The sequence below is a fragment of the Populus euphratica genome, unplaced genomic scaffold, assembly GCF_000495115.2.
Source record: "Populus euphratica unplaced genomic scaffold, PopEup_1.0 scaffold111.1, whole genome shotgun sequence".
NCBI classification, from domain to species: domain Eukaryota; kingdom Viridiplantae; phylum Streptophyta; class Magnoliopsida; order Malpighiales; family Salicaceae; genus Populus; species Populus euphratica.
The window spans coordinates 105,802-122,945 of record NW_011499877.1 but is presented as its reverse complement, the minus strand read 5'-3'; the positions used below and the strand labels follow the sequence as shown (position 1 = coordinate 122,945).

General features: G+C 29.8%; 2 protein-coding genes across 2 annotated transcripts; both read left to right on the top strand.

Annotated features, from left to right (window-relative positions):
* Nucleotides 1–2,008: 2,008 nt before the first annotated feature.
* LOC105128529 (heat shock 70 kDa protein 10, mitochondrial-like) lies at nt 2,009–4,090 on the top strand. The gene is made up of 5 exons (XM_011030247.1): nt 2,009–2,173; nt 2,648–2,724; nt 2,816–2,894; nt 2,980–3,207; nt 3,379–4,090. Exons 1-5 carry the CDS (start codon nt 2,099–2,101, stop codon nt 3,766–3,768), a joined length of 849 nt encoding a protein of 282 aa, XP_011028549.1. The 5' UTR covers nt 2,009–2,098; the 3' UTR covers nt 3,769–4,090.
* A 4,201-nt stretch (nt 4,091–8,291) lies between these two features.
* LOC105128528 (uncharacterized) lies at nt 8,292–12,306 on the top strand. The gene is made up of 6 exons (XM_011030246.1): nt 8,292–8,740; nt 9,131–9,244; nt 10,305–10,385; nt 11,107–11,279; nt 11,435–11,531; nt 11,903–12,306. Exons 1-6 carry the CDS (start codon nt 8,453–8,455, stop codon nt 12,011–12,013), a joined length of 864 nt encoding a protein of 287 aa, XP_011028548.1. The 5' UTR covers nt 8,292–8,452; the 3' UTR covers nt 12,014–12,306.
* Nucleotides 12,307–17,144: the final 4,838 nt, after the last annotated feature.

The following is a 17,144-nucleotide window of genomic DNA, read 5'->3' as shown; positions in this document are numbered from 1 at the left end:
TTACCAACATGCTATATACGTTTTGAGGTGTTAGGCTTAGAAGTGAGCTCGCATTACCAAGAACAAAACCGCAAGAACAGTAAGGCCCAAAGCGGACAATCTACGACATGTTGAGCATGGTTGTTACAATTGGTATTAAAGCCAACCTCATTGGCTGTCCGATCGTACTGACAAGGTTGTCAGGCTTTTTAAAGGGGATGGATTGTAATATCTTACATCGGAGATGAGGATTTGGTAATTGACCTCATTAGTAATGTTGGTTGCTAGCAAATTATATACATTTTGGGGCATCGAACTTAGAAACGAGCTCACGTCACTATAAACAAAACTACGAGAACGGTAAAGTCTAAAATAGACAATATACGACATGTTAGGCCAAGCTGTTATAGATTTGGTCTTTTAACAATATAAATATTATTAAAAAAATATTGTTAACACGTGTCAAGGAGTGAGAGATGTGTGCGACTTCACTTTATCACCAAATGTTTCTTTTTCTTGATTTTTTTTTTAATTTTATCCTTCAACATTAAGTTTATATTGAGTTTTTTGAATTTCATCATTCAATATTTAATTAATTTTATATTAGTCTTTATAATTTATTTCGATTTACTTTCTATGATGATATTTCAGTCTCAAATAGACATTCTGATATTCTACTTGTGCTCAATTTTACGAGCATATATTTATATTATCATATAATTAAGTAAAAAATAATTTTTTAAAAATAAAGTTATTAAACACAATGAAGTCCTTTACTTGAGTCACGAGTGTGACATGAATCTCAAGTTGATCTAATACGTTGATGTCTTAATATTAAAAAAATATTATTTTTAAATTTTTTATAGCCAAGTCATATTTTTTATTTATTACTCAAATTATTTTTAAATATACCAAGTCAACTAGATAATGTTAAAAAAAATTCTCCTATAATTTAATTTTAACTCTTTTACTTGAATTTAATAATAGTATTACATAGTTTAATAATAATATTAAATAGTAGCACAACGCAATAAACATGAGAGATCTAAATTACAAGGCATCAAATCATCAAACAGCCGACTGTTTTCCATTTTTAAAATATTTATATTATCCATTTAAAATTTCTTAATAATCTTAGTTGTGCTTATTTGAGCATTAATTCTTTTTTTTTATTTGGAATTTTTATCCTCGACTCTTTTGTGAATTTTTTTTTTTCTCAATTTCATCATTCAATTTAAATTTATCTTTTTATTTTATTTTTTTATTTTGATCCTAATTATTTTTATTCCTTAATTTTTTTTCTTGTTCTTTTTGTAAACTCTTTTCATCCTTTGATAAAAGATTTTAATTTGTTATTTTTTAAAATTAATTCTTATTCTTTTTTTGGTTTATTTTCAATACCAAAATTACATTCTTCTATCTCAAAATTACTCTATAATATAATTTTATTATTTAGATAGACCAAGATATCTATAATTAAATAATATTTTTTTTTTCATAATAATGGTATGTATTAAATGCTGGTGTTAAATTTGTATTTTTAGTAGAATATTCAATTTTACTTTTATTTTCATTTCCTACCATAAAAATAATTTCTCAAAATAAAATCATACTATTTGTTTTTTTTAAATAAATTTTTTACTGTTCCACCTATTATACACCAATAAAATATGTATTTAAAAATATATAGTAATTAAAATTTTGATTTTTTGATTTTTAATAATTAAGAAAACATCAAAATTATGTTCAAGTAAGATATTAAAGATGAGGAGTGATGTAGTATATTAATAAAACTTGTAATAAATATATAATGAGATTAATAATTTGTGAGGCGAGGATAACATCGTTCTAATAATATACAATAATAATTAATTTTTTTAAGTATAGGGGAATGATTAGATTGGAAAGAAAAAAAGTAAATAGAAGATAAGAGGATGATAATGAGATATATAAATAAAAATAGAAAGAGAACCAAAGTAAAACAATCAAGAGAGTACAGGGACTATCGAAACCATTCGGTGTATTTTGCCGTCAGCAAAGTCCTTTTTTGACAAACCTCTGCAAGAGTCTCCGCGTCCTTCTCCGCCTCCAACCCGTAGATTCGTCGATCTCTTCACTCATGGCCACCGCTGCTCTCCTCCGCTCTCTACGACGCCGTGACGTCGCCTCCGCTCCTCTTTCGTCCTACAAATGCGTACGTCTCTAAACATTTCTGCTCCTTTTCTTCTTCAGTTTTATTGATTTGGTTATTCGTTAGAGGAGATCAAACCGATACTTTAACTTGATGCTTGAGGGGATACATAAATGATTAGGTTTTTTTTTTGTTATGGTATTTCAGAAAGTTGGGCCCTTCAAGGATTTATCCGTGTTGGGTTTTCTTCATTTGATTTCTTTGCATAATCACTGTTTTTTAGGATATTAAAGCTTTTGTTTTGTATTTATTGTTGTGTTTAACTCTTAATGATCGGCTGAGATGTTTTATATATGTAAGTTTTAAATGCTAAAGCTTTGGACGCTGTTAATTTAATCGTTTTTTATCTATATTTGTGAGGAAAAAAAAAGATAATGATCATCCATAGTCGTGTTTGGTCTGGCTCATTAAAATCTGTTTGAGAATTGAGGTTGAGATTGTGAAATGGCTGAGTTTTGGTGTTCATCCCTTGTGCAGTTGACTAATGATGTGAGTCCAAAGTGGGCTCCTTCTAATTTCAGCCAAAATTGGGCTGGTTTGTCAAGAGCTTTGAGGTAGCTTATTAAGTTTTTGGTGGCTGTATATGTTTCTATTCGCTGTTCTTTTCTATTTGCTGAAGTATTGAGTGTTTCCTATTCTGTGTAGTGCAAAACCTGCATGTGGAGATTTTATTGGTGTTGATCTGGGTACTGCAAATTCATTTGCTGCTGTTATGGAAGGGAAGGTAAGAATGGCTTTTGTTCCAATTGTTTATCTGTTTGTTTTTTGTTAGGCTTTCTTTTCCTTATTACTTCCATGACTGTGTACAGAATCCCAAAGTTTTTGAGAATGTTGAAGGATGTAGGATAACCCCCTCAGCTGTTACCTTCTCCCCAAAGATGGTAGCTGGGATCTTTGGAAAGAGCCAAAGCAAGGGAGTAAACCCAGTTGGGGCAGTGGCTATGGGAGCTGCTATTCAGGGTGGAATTTTACGTGGAGGTGTCAAAGAATTGCGTCTCCTTGATGTGGCTCCCTTGTCACTTGGTATCAAGACACGGGTGAGTCTTTACATCTGTGTTGAGATATTTATCTTAAAAAATTTTAAATGTGGGCAATAAGTTGCCATGCCTGTGCTAGTGTCCATGCGGCCCTCTGTTTGTGATATTTGTCTGTTCTATGTGGCCCTGTGCCCAGTTATACTTCTCTGATTCATTTTTTTGGGACCCCAGGTTTTCTCCACAGGGACTGACAACAAGGACCAGGTTGCGGGTATTCCACCACCTCCCGGGGGCACGCCTCAAATTGAGGTGACCTCTGACATTGATCAACCTAATACCTCACATGTCCTTCGCCCATTATCTCCTCATCTTCCTATTTATAGGCCCCAGGTTCATTCAACATTTTCCATTGTCAATAGAATCTCCGGGGCTTTCCTATCTGCTCTAGTTTTGTTTTTTTGTCTTATTCATCTGAAAGCGGGTTCGATTTGCTTCACCTATTATAATTTCTACCAATTCCTCTTTTATTCATCCAAGCTGATCCTACCTGTCGTCGATGTTACCGCTGCCCTTGCCCTGACCTATCATCTGTTTTATGGGGTTCGACATTTACTGCATTGAAGGATTTCTCTTTATTCAAATAAGGAGCCCTCAAATCAAAAAGCGGTCCCTTTTCCCTTCCTTGCTGAAAGGGGCAACCCTCTCTTGATATCCGTTGTAGGGGGGCTTCTCCTTGGGAGATTAATTTGAGTGTATTAAGTCTTTTTGTTTGTAAATTGAATGTGTTAGTCTTTTTGCTCATGTGGAAACCGCCTATGGATGCTGAGGCTGAGGCCTTTTTTATTGTATCAATAACCAAATTTGTTTCTGGAAGGGGATTGTTTGTTCATTTGACAACTGCCTATCAATATTGAGGCTGAGGCCCTTTCATTGCCATTGTTGCTCACTTGCTCCACTCCGTGGGTGGAGAACTACTTAAACTTGTTCACTGCTGTTCTTAATCCTGTGGACAAGAAACACTGTTAGTTTTGTTGACTTTTTTCTGGTCATAAAGATGCTTGCAAGTGTTTCATTCTGGTCATATATTTGCTTCATAGTTCTATTGACCCTAGAGGGGCAACTGTTCTAATTTATCTGGAAGGATTAGTGGTATGTGCGCTTCATGCCTCCATGTTTATTCAGTAGTTGTGCATCCTTATTTGGACGCGTTCTATTATAATTTTGGAAAATGGCAGCCTCTTGGATTCAGCCCTTCTTGCGACAAGTAGCCCACAAAAATTAACAAAATATATAGGGTGCGGGAAAAATACTATAGCACTAGACATAGAGAAAGAAATAGTGAAATGATGATTTTATTTTTCATTAAATTAGCCTAGAAGATTAAGCTAAGGGGTAAAATGGTTTTTTTCATGTGATTTATTTGTTATTTTTGTTTTTAAAATGGGTATAAAGGTCTTTTTTTTTTATTTTTAGAATAGTAAAATACAGTTACTATCAAACAAAAATCAGATAATCAGATAATTGGTTCTTCGAATATTTTTTTTGAGATTTTATATTTTATCACAGTAAAATTATTAATTTACTCTTGAAATAAAATTTGATTTATGCTTGATTCTGGGGTATTTTTGTTCCACGTTAGCTTTTGTGTTATAACCAAATAAATAGAGGGGTAAATTAATATTTTACAATTATTAAAAATTATTAAATTTTAGAAGCTGTCAGGTGCTAGTGGAAGTGTTCCACCATACTTCAACGACGAGTACGACATTCTTTAGCGGTGAAAAATTATTTTTTGTTCTGTTATTAGGTTCCCAGTAGCATCCTCTTTCTCTACCATAGACATATATTTGATGAAAAATTAATTTTTTTAATCAATTTAATTATTCAATCCAAAATAATCCGCTATTTTTTTTTTCAAACTTAATTTATATTTTTTTAATTAAATATATTTTTTTAATTTCATTCAGCTATTTTTTTTTTCAAACTTAATTTATATATTTTTTAATTATTTTTATAATTAAATATATTTTTTAATTTCATTCGTATATTTTTTAAGATTAGGGTTTCATGATTTTTTTAAATTTAACATTTTTAATCAAACGACTCAGCTCGTGAGTTTTACAATATAACAGGGATTTTTATTTTTTTATTAATTTTTTTATTTTTTTATTTTTTATTTATTTTTTTTAAAAAATATAATTTATAATTTTTTTTATTTTTTTTTTTATTTTTATTTTTTTTAAATATAATTCATAATTTTTTTTTATTTTTTTATAAGGTTATTCCTTATTATAGTCGACGACTTTGGTGAATTAACATGTATAAGCTCACTCTTTTTTTTCTTTAATTATTTTTTCTTTAAGATCCTTTTATGTTATTGATTTTTTTTAAAAAATTTATTCTTTAATATTTAATTTATTAATAATTTAATCCTTTTATGTTATTGATTTTTTTAAAAAAATTTATTTTTTAATATTTAATTTATTAATAATTTTTTTTCATAATTTTTTTTATATATGATGCTTCCAATCAAATGAATCGGGGCATCGATTTTATAAGCTACTAAGGAATAACATGATCTTTTTTTTAACTTTTTTTTCTATCTCATGATTAGAGGTTGATTTTTTAAAAAATTAGGTTTTTTTAAGTTTAATCTAATCTCATAATTTAAATTATAGGTTTAACAAGTTAATCAAAGCAGATTTAGGTATTTTTAAGCTTATAATTGTTATTTTTTAATTTTTTTGTATGTTATATTTTGTTTTTTTAACTTTATTTTTTAATATTTAATTTATAAAATATTATGTTTGAATTTTTTTATATTTATTGTTTTTAATTAAATAACTCGAGTTGCATGTTGTTTAATAGGTTAAAACAAAATGATATCAATTTATTTTATTATTTAACATTGTATTTTTTATTTCTTTAAAACATGCATGACATCAAAAAAAAATTTCTCAGGTTTTTTTTTATCCAACCCACTGCTGATTGAAGGTTACAAGGATATCAAATCTAGTCGAAAAAACTACAGTAATTGTATCTGTAGTTTGTCTGTACGTGGACATTCTCTTCTATTCTGGTCCTTTCCTTGAAATATGTCGTATTTCTAATTTTCTACCATGGCAGTTAAAGTATTAAACAGGAACCTGACTTGCAATCCGGTGTCTTTTTGGCTCAAGACATCTCTGTAATTGCCCAATATTATTTATGGCCATCTTGGCAAACTGCATGTTCCATATTCCTGAGGGTGGAACGTGTTGAATTGCGTCAGCATAATTTCTTGAGTGCTTGTAATTTTCAATGATGTGTTTTTGAAATTATAGTTGTTGTAGCAGTTTAAAATATTTTTTTATTTAAAAATAAAAAAATATTTTTAAAAAAAACCAAAATTTAAAGAAATTATTTTAGCAAGGCGTGTTGTTTTCCACGAAGAAGAACTTTGTATAGATAAATAATAATTCTTTATTTATCTATACATCTTGTTTTTATTGGATTAGGTTACTAGTGATATGTTTACTAACTAATTATGGATCAGTGTTACGGGTCAGAATTATTGTTTTCAAGAATATTTTAGTCATTTTATTATATTTTAAAATATAAAAATATATATTTATTTATGATAAAATAGAAAGATCTTAATGCCTCTAAAAACAATTCATTTTTTTTTTGTGGGGAAGGCCAAAATCATCATATCACATGAAAAGGTAGATTGGGAATGCGAAAAGTTTTGTCTCCATTTTGCTTTTGTGTTTTTTAACCAATTTGGAGGTTTTTGTTTTTATTTTTAATGTTATAGGAGTTTTTTTAAGTATTTTTAGATGAAAATAATTGGAAATTTAATTTTTTTAAATAAAAAAAAACTAGGATTTTTCAAGCATTTATATAACGGCTAAAAAGTGAGCTTGCAAATGACACGTTTATTTATTTATTTCTCGTTAAAAAAAATAAAACGAATTAAGCAAACGACGCATTTAGATGATTTTAAAAATATTCAGGCCCAGGAAACGTGCCTGAACTGCCAATATCATGCTGTTAGGCCCATGCGTCAGCCTTTGATTTCAATGGGCCGGGCCAACAACACTTGCATTTTGAAATTCCTTAAAATTTTCCTCTTTGTTTAACAGACTTGCAAAAAAATAACCCTATAAATTTATAAAGTTTTTTAAAAAATAAAATCAAATTATAATAGTTTTCAAATCTGGTTGGTCAGTTCAAAACTTAAATTTTATGTTTTTATAAAAAAATAAATAAATTAAATTATAATAATTTTCAAACCCGGTTGGCAAGTTCAAAACTTAAATTTCAAGTTTTTATTTTTATTTTTTTAACTTAGTTTAATTTCAACTTTAAATTTATTAAATTCTAAATTAACTCATTAATCTAGTCGAATTCTAAAACTATATGAATTCTAATTAATAATAGTTGCATAACACAAGATTTTTAAATGATATCATTAGCATCGCGGAGAAAAGAACTGCTACGGCTAACTAAAACATTATAATTTTATAATTAACTAAAGATTTTTATGATTTTATTTTTTATAGAGAATATTCTATAATTTTCTAATCAACATGTATAAAATATGTAGCGAACACGTGCATGTAAATGTAAGAGATTTCGATCCATTGTTTATTCTTCGACCACCTCCTTTTCTTTTTCTTTTTCTCTTTTTTCTTGGACAGCAACTAATAAAAAAAAGTTTATTCTTTCTGACCATTTAAAAACCATATCCACCCATAGGTTTTAAATTTATTCAAGCATAGCACCCTATCTTCTATGATAAAGCTGAAATACTTTAAAATACAGAAAAATTAATAAAAAAATCATTAAATATAATAAAAATACTTTCATCCAAGTTAAAAAATAATTCTTTAATCAGTTTATTTATTTTTATATTTTAAAAGTGTTTTTTAATATATATTATTTTTTTAAATTATTTTTTTTGTATTTTTAATGATATTAAAAATAAATTTTAAAAAATAAAAAATATATTATTTTAATATAATTTCAAGTAAATTTTATTTTAAAAAATAATAAAACAAATATTCGTTGATTTTTCATCTGTAAACCCAAACCCAAAACGTGTAAATTTCTCACCCATAATCAGCAACACAAAAATCTGATACACATAAAAAAAAAAAAAAAAAAATAGAAAAGGGGAAATCCCACAATAGCCACCAATTCCGCAGATCACCCTTCTCCTCTAACTCTCTAAACTACCGTAACCCCGGCCGATTTAGTCACTTCACAATTAAAAGTCTCGATTTAGTCACCAGCTGTCACCATAAAATTATTTCTGGAAAAAATGCAGTCACTCAATCTGAAATTGTTAACGGATTTTAGTACAGGTACGAGGAGGTTTCTTCCCGGTCGGAGCTTCGGTACGGTGTCGAGACAATGTTTGAATTTGAGGAATTACAACAGAAATTGTCGGATTGTAGCATGTTCTGTTGAGAGAGATGGAGGGGGTGAAGGAACAAGTTCAGGCTCGAGTTCGAGTTCGAGTTCGGACCATAGTCCGAGTTCCCTTTTGTCTCGCAGTCAAACTTATGCTATGCTCAAACAACAAATGGAGGTTGCTGCACAATCTGAGGTAACATTTTTATTTTTATTATTATTATTCTTTGGAACATTTTGAATTTTAATTAAAGCCAATTTCTTTCTTTCTTTCTTTCTTTTTTTTAAAAAAGTATTCTGATTTGGCATTACTTTTTTTAATTGGGTAAATTACCTGCTTAATCACTGTTTGTTTTCTAGGAAAATGTAGGCAATATATATTGTGGGTTCAAATTTCTTCTTTGGGAAATATGTAAGCTTTTTCTTTCTTTTTGGTTTGGGTTGTGTTGAGTCTAAGCAAAATGAATGTGGCATCAAAAGTCAGGAAGCATGATTTTTATTTATTTATTTTTATTTTTGGCAATAAAATGGGTTTTGGGATGGTAATATCTGTGTAAATATATGAGTTTGTTTGTTCTGATATTAGGACTATGAAGAAGCTGCGAGACTTCGTGATTCATTGAGATCATTTGAGGAAGTGGAACCAGTTTTTCGGCTTCGTAGGTTGCTTAAGGAGGCAGTTGCTGATGAGCGGTTTGAGGTAGCTGTTTGCGGTATCTCATTTTCCAATTTGAATGTGAAATTTTATTATATGTAGTGGGTTTATCCGTGCTGCTAAGCAGTTGGGAGAAATTTCTATTCATTTTAGATGGAAACATTCAATATTTGTTTTTGGGTTTGGTCAAATGGTCATCTTGTTTTTTCTTTTTTTAGCCTCCATGATTCTTCAATTCTGCATCTTTTTCTAATGTTTCAGCTTGTCAATTGTTGCCTATTTTACTGTCAGGTGTCTCATGTGGCAATGGAAAAAAAAAAAGGGTTAACTTTACAGATGCTGTTGTCGAAAATAATCATTTATCAGTATCAATGATTGGAATAAATTACTCTGTTTTATTCGCTAGGATTTATAGGTTTTTGGTTTTGTTGCCCCATCATGAAGAGTTCAGAAGAGAGAATAGAGTCCTAAAACTATGAGTGTTCTTAAACATGGGTCAAACAAAAGTTATAAATCTAAGGTCCTAAAAATAGTTGGCCTTTCGTGTATGGACAACTTGTATTGAACTAAGCTTTTATCTATCATGTCTTGTGTAGAAGTTCTTGCACCAACCACCCTTCTGCAAGCTTTGGCAGTTTAGTTTCTTCGAATGTTGTGAGTTTAGCTTAAGATATCCAATCTTTTTGCTCTGGCATTTGCCTTTATCTGGTGACTGCATTTGTTTATTTCTTAAATCATCTATAAGCACAAATATGAGCATAAAACTCCAATAGTGAATTCGATATTTTAGAAAAGGGCATGAACATTGTATAACTTCCTGGAAGCCTAGATATCGAATGTAGTTTTCAATGATATACATCATTCTATAAATTGTTATAGTACAAGTAACAGTCTTCCTACATCTTACTGTCTTGGAATGAGGCCTATATAACTCAATGGACTTGAATGAGGTTGCACTGTACAGTTATGGTGTCAGTTTTTTTTTATATAATGACTATTTTGCCTAAGTCATGCCATAAAACATGATTTCATATTATTCCTATGCCATTCTGTTCACCGTGGATGTTTCTGATAAACTTTTATCCATTTGGTAAATTTTTGGCAGGATGCAACTAGGTATCGTGATGAGCTAAAGGAAATTGCACCACTTTCTCTCTTGAAATGTTCAAGTGATGCAACTACCTTGGTATGCTAACTATCTGGTCAGCGCGGCAGTTCTTACTGTCTTATAAATCTTTTGTTTTCATATAAACTGATATCATCTTGTTCATGTAACTCCTGTTACCATCAGGCATATCAACTGATTTAAACTTATAAATCCATGTTTTTATCCTATCCATTCTTCCTTGAATCTGTTGCACTACAATTTGACCTGTGTATTTATATCTGGCCTTTGTAAAACTTATTTTCAGCATAATTAAATTAGAGACCCTTATGATGTCCTTGAATAACCAGTTTTGATCTCCTTGTATATGATCTTTTCCATATGGGAAACATGTTTGAAATTGGAGAATAAAGGGGGTGATTATGGACGGGACTGTTGCAATATGTGTGAGTTGGCAATAGATAACACAAAGGTGCATTGCTATATGCATGATCATTTCGATGATAACACAAACATGATTGAAATTAGGAGAATAAATGGGTTGATTATGGATGGGGCTGTTGAAATATGTGTGAGTTGGAAATAAGTAATCCGAAGTTACTCTAGTAGGCATGCTCTTTTCCATGTGTCAAAGTAAATACCCACAATCTGGTCTAGGTTTGAGTTTTTAGATAATCATCCTGTTGCTTTACTCTGCATAGATAACATGAAGTTTCTTTAAAAGGAAGAAGCCAAATAAAATGCATATTAGAAATGGTTTAAATTGATTTGAGTAATCATAACCAAATCTCATGTATCTCAGGGGATAAGGGTTCAAGTTAGGAGTGTGTACATTGAGGGCCGAAGTCAGCCTTCAAAGGGGCAGTACTTCTTTGCATATAGAATAAGAATTACTAATAACTCAGATCGCCCTGTTCAACTTCTCAGAAGACACTGGATTATCACAGATGCCAATGGAAAAACTGAAAATTTTTGGTGAGTTAAATTATCTTATTCTGGTCAGGAGTCTTCTAAAATGCTTCAGTTTATATGACTTGGTTTTTCTTTTTCTTTTTTGGTTCCTTAAGCATGGGCTGCAGTTTGCGCTTCATTGACTTCTAAAGAATTTCAAATCATTTGTCATGCTGCAGGGGAGTTGGAGTTATAGGTGAACAGCCGGTTATACTTCCTAGGACAGGATTTGAATACTCATCTGCATGCCCACTTTGCACTCCCAATGGTAGAATGGTAAGTCGTGGCGATGTTCTTTCTCTTCCTGGAGAGCTTTGCCTTTTCTTCCCTTAATTTGGAGCAGATGAGGACAAGGTTTGTGCTTATATGTCAACATCAATAGGTCCCGTGAATATTGAAGTGAGAGCATGATATGTGGCCAGTGTTCTTATGGCCTCAAAGCTTGTTTTTATCATGTATTGAATCCTGTCTTAATCATGCGCGTACTTGGGATACTTCGGGAGACGTAGTCTGGTTTGCATTTCACCACCCAACAAATTCCAGCAGTGTATTAATGGGAAACGCCTTGTGCAAACAATTTAGAAAATTATGAATATTTCCCATTTATATACACGCTCAAAAAATCTATTTCTTTCATACAATTGCAGGAAGGTGACTTTGAGATGAAACACATTGACAAAGCTGGCTCACCCACGTTCAATGTTGCTATTGCGCCGTTCTCTCTCTCAATACTAGGAGATGGAAGTGATGCTTTTTGAAATGGGAAATGTGGACTCGCATCAGAGAGGGTGGAGGGCCTCTGCATCCATTCACGTTTGTCAATTGAAGGTTTGAAAAACTGTAAAACAGTGTATTTTATCTGGCAAGTGTGAAAATCTTATCTTTGGTGGGATTTTATGCTGTTATCAATTGGCAGACTAGATGGATGTAAATTGTCAAAGTTGTACGTAACAAACTCATGGAAGAAATATTATAGTAGAAATGATTTTGTTAAAATCCAGGTGAGAATCCGAGTGAAGAATAATTTACTCTTCACAATTTCATGAACCCATTAACATTTTGTGACCACAATTCAGTTGCAGATACATACATGCACGCATTTCTTTTCTACCGGACATATATAGCGGCAAATGCATATATATATTGCATGTACTGATATACTAACTTTTTAAAATACCGAATACCACAGCTTTTGTACTACTTGATCACTGTCTATGCCCTTTATATATGCCACATTTCTGCTTCTTGCAATATTGCCTAAAGAGAGCAAGATCAGGAGTTCCTCATCACCAGAACATGGAAGGTATACTCTCTGCCTCTGTCTCAACCAGTATAAATTTAGTAGTAATGTTTCAATAATGAATTTCTTAAGATTTTGATGTCAGCGTTTGAGCTGTTTGAAAACCTTGATCTTGCCAATATTTACCCAGGAATCTTTAATATCTCCTGATATGATCAAAACCACTGATTCCAAGCTATATAGCACAAGAAACCATACTCCCATATAATTGCAATAGAAACATGACGTAAGTCCGGAGAAAAGGCTATGAAACTAAATAAAGAACCAACATATAGTGGTTCTGTATATGGTATAATTTTGTTGTACGTGTTTGTCAGATTTATCTCTTCTTAGCAACCAAATGATGGATTAATTCTGAAATATGCTACGCATGAACATAATCTTTTAGATTAAACAAAAAAGAAACCCGCAATTTGGTCGCCCTCTGCCCGTATTGATAAAATGCTGATATGAACAACTGCTGGCTGTAGCTCAACTACGAGAAATTCATCTCCTAATTTGCAAATAGATGAACAGGGATTACCTCTGTTTTCGTTTTCTTTGTTTTCAATATCAAGCATTAAATTCCTAATCTGCAGACCATGCAAAGAAACTCTTAGCTTCATCTGTTTTTTGATAAAATATAGACAGACTTCCATATCAAAATCCATTAATGAAATTTATTATTATTATTATTATTATTATGGTTTCTACCCTCTTCTTATTTGGTGTCATGACTCATGAGCAACCTTAACTACCTTCAAGTACAAAACTTAAATTTATGGGATCCATCCTTTCATACATGGTTCAGTGTCAGTCTCTCGTACTCTTGTTGCTTGCTGCCTGTGCTTGCAATTTGTAACCAACTCAAAACCTTCCCTCCACTTTTACACAACTAAAAGCTGCCAATACATTGTGTTTAGGATCATACATAGTAGTAACTAGATTTTTACTTGCTTGTCCTTGCTTGTCCTATATTGCAGGTTGTGACAAATTTTATTTAACAAAAAAATAATAATTTAAATGATAATAACTTAAGTGAATCTGAGTTAACTTGACTAATACATAAGATACGAGATCAATATACCCTTTAGAATAAAAGGTGAAATAAACCACAAAGCTCAAGGCTTAATAATCTAATTTTAAAGAATGAAATTGAAAAAAAAAAGTTTAGAAAAAGAAACATGCAAGAAAAAAACCTAAGTCAATCCAAGTTCATTCTACTAACCCATCATTTGCTACATGAGATTGAGATAAAAAAATATTTTTTTAATTAAAAATGTCTTAGAAAAAAAGATCCAAGTTAAATAAATAAAAAAACATTGAAAAGAAATCCAAGTCAACATGAGTTAATTTGATTAACATGCGCTCCAGGATAACCCTAGAGAAAGGAAAAATATTAAAAATAAAAAAAGTCAAGACTCAATAGTCTAATATCAAAAGATGAAATTAAAAAAAAAAATCAAAACAACCTATATTAACTTGACTAACTCATGACCCAAAATAACCACAGGGAAAGAAAATGGAAGAAAATTATAAAACTTAAGGCCTAATAATCTAAAGTCAAATGATGAATTAAAAAAATAAAAAAATCAAAATTAATCGGGTTAATCTTTGAAACCAGTGACTTGGGTCATGACTCTAAGATGGCCTCGTCGAAGGCAAAAACAAAAAAAAAATCTCTAATAAAATTATCAAACATCAAAAAAGAAAAAAAGAACACAAATAACAATCATAATAATAAGGATCAAATATGGTATACAAACTAATGAAAGAAAATAATAACTAACTAAATTGGAAAAAAAGGATAAAAAAAGAAATTAAAAGAAAAGGATCACAATTGGATAAAAACATTAATGAAATAAAATATTGAAGGAAAAACTTAAAGAAAAAGTAAATTATAAAAATGATTAAAAAAGAAGAAATTAAAAGAATGAGGATCAAATTTGGATAAAAAATTAATGAATTAAAAATATTGAGGAAAAAAATTGAAAAACAACAAATGAAGAAAAGGATAAAAAACAATTAAAAGAATAATTACCATATTTGATATAAAAATTAAAAAAATAAAATGGAAATGGATGAAATTAAAAAAAAATCTAAAACAATTTAAAAAAAAAGGACCAAAATTGAAAGATAAAGTAAATAGGATGGACAATCCTAAATTTTGAATGACCTAACATGAATATCAAAGAGAGAAGAGATAAAAGAGAGGGGGGAGAAAAAATCTCATAATTATCAAACCATTATGAATTGCAGAACACACACTACTCATCAATTGCGCCTCAACTAGACGCCAGGGACAACATGATGGTTGGGACTTTTGGGTTGTCATAAGATGTCACACGCTGTCCTTTAAAAGCACGAGCAACATCCACTCATTAACATAGCAATTAAACTTGACATGTCACAACAAATTGACTAAAAACCTAGGTGACCTGGAGCCCTGATTAGGTTTAAAGTATATAAAACTCGGGCTTGCAATTGACCTAGTAAAACCCACGAGACTTTCCAAGTTAACCTTAAACTCGGGTGACCCAACATAAAACTATAAATACCTAGCCTCACATGTTTGTTACAATAATTAATAAAAAAATAGTTGAGAAAAGTAATTGAATGAGTTAAAGTTATGATTTCAATTAAAAGGATAAAAACAAACTATTACTGGTTTCAATTAAAAGAATAAAAACAAATTATTATTGAAGATAATAGGTCTAGAAAGCATAAGTGTTGTCTCATGCATAGAGAAGACAATTAAATGTTTTTCTCTTTCTCGATCTAACCTTATACATCTGAGCATATCATTTTTTTTTGTTGGTTACTATCTCATATTAAAGTTCATTTTATAAATACTAGAAGAAAGTTTTATTTTTTCAATACGAAATTGGAAGCCGATTAATATATATACTTTATATTCACAAAAAACAAATTATGTTTTTTCAATATAGGATAATAAATTATTTTGGTTTAACTACAATTTAAAAAGAAAAGATAATATCTTTCTATAATTTTTTTTGAAATAATCTTTTAAATTTTATTATTTACAAGATATATAGCTTACATCTACATTGATTGTTTTTTAATTTTTAATATGGGATATTAAAATCTCAAATATTTTTTTTCTCAGGTTAACCTGGGTCAATTCGGGTAAATTGGGACTCAGCCCCTTAGTCGGGTCAACCACCAAGCTGAACCATTAAATTCCAAACCTATACTCAACTAAGAATCTCAATATAAAACAAATCTAATGTTGAAGAGTGAGATAAATTAATTTAATTACAAAAAAATTCTTTTTAAAAGAGCAAGATCTGCACCAAAAAACTAAGGTAATATCAAGTCGATTTAATGTCAAAGGATAAAATAAATTAATTTAATCTAATTAAAAAAATTCCTTCTAAAAGAGGTAAATCTAGCAAAGACAAAAATAAAACTCGAGATAACCCGTGTTACTTTTAAAAAGTCAAAAAGTCCCATCAAAAGTGAGAAAAAAATTGGATGATGAACAAAAAAAAACCCGAAACAAACCAGTTTAACTTTAATAACCTCTAACCTGACATATAAGATAGGAATAACTTAAAAAAAGAAGAAGAGTAAAACAACTAAAGAAACTCAAGGCCTAACAAGTCAATTTTAAACGATGAAAATAAAATAAAATTAAAGAGAACTTAAAAACAGACAAACTTAAATCAAGTTAATTATCAAAACTGTTGGACTGGGTCATGATTGTAGAAGACAAACAAGAAAAAATAATGAAGCAAAATTCTCAATTATAAAAAAATTGAAAAATAGAATAAAAAGAAAAAAAACTAAATCTTGCATAAAAAATAATTAAACACAAATAATTAGGGATTAAATTGAAAAAATAAATAAATAAAGAAAATGCTAAAAAGATGAGCAATAAAAAATGAGCACCAAAATTGGAAACAAAATTAAATTAAGTTAAATTCTAAAGGACAAAATAAAATAAAATTAATGCAAAGCATAAAGAAAAGTAATCAAAAGAACAAAGATCAAATTAGATAAAATTATTAAATTAAATAAATTCAAAGAGATGAAATTAAAATAAAAAAGCTTCAAGAAGTACTAAAATCAAAACAAATAAAAATCAAAATAATAAAGACCAACTTTAAAATAAATATAAACTAAAAGGCACAGTTAAGTTTTTAAATGCTCGGCATGAATACTAGGGCACAAGAGAGAAAAAAAAAAGGTTAAGAAAAAACTTTTATCTTTGTTGAACCGCTGTTAACCAAACCTAACTTGTTATTTCAACAGCTACGTTGTCACGTGACATGTCATATGAAATGGTATTTAATAAATTTTATCTATTGGAATACATCCTACATATCTATAGTTTGGTGTAGGGGATGATGGTATACTGACGCGTGTATACATCATTTTTTTATATTAATTTATTAAAATTTTAATAATTAAAATTATTAAAATACCCCTAAAAGCATCTTATATTACAAAAAGAACATGCAGCAAAAACAAAAATACCCTCTCAAACCAGGCTTAAATGTTTTTAAATTAAAGGTTAGAAATGTCATTTAATTATAAAAAAATATAATATGTAAAGAAAAAAAACCCACTTTGCAGGGTCAATATTT

Coding starts and splice junctions, on each gene's coding strand:
- LOC105128529 (XM_011030247.1), top strand. CDS start 2,099: ATGGCCACCGCTGCTCTCCTCCGCTCTCTACGACGCCGTGACGTCGCC. Junction 2,725..2,815: donor GGTTTGTCAAGAGCTTTGAG/GTAGCTTATTAA, acceptor TATTCTGTGTAG/TGCAAAACCTGCATGTGGAG. Junction 3,208..3,378: donor CACTTGGTATCAAGACACGG/GTGAGTCTTTAC, acceptor TTGGGACCCCAG/GTTTTCTCCACAGGGACTGA.
- LOC105128528 (XM_011030246.1), top strand. CDS start 8,453: ATGCAGTCACTCAATCTGAAATTGTTAACGGATTTTAGTACAGGTACG. Junction 9,245..10,304: donor TTGCTGATGAGCGGTTTGAG/GTAGCTGTTTGC, acceptor AATTTTTGGCAG/GATGCAACTAGGTATCGTGA. Junction 11,280..11,434: donor GGAAAAACTGAAAATTTTTG/GTGAGTTAAATT, acceptor GTCATGCTGCAG/GGGAGTTGGAGTTATAGGTG.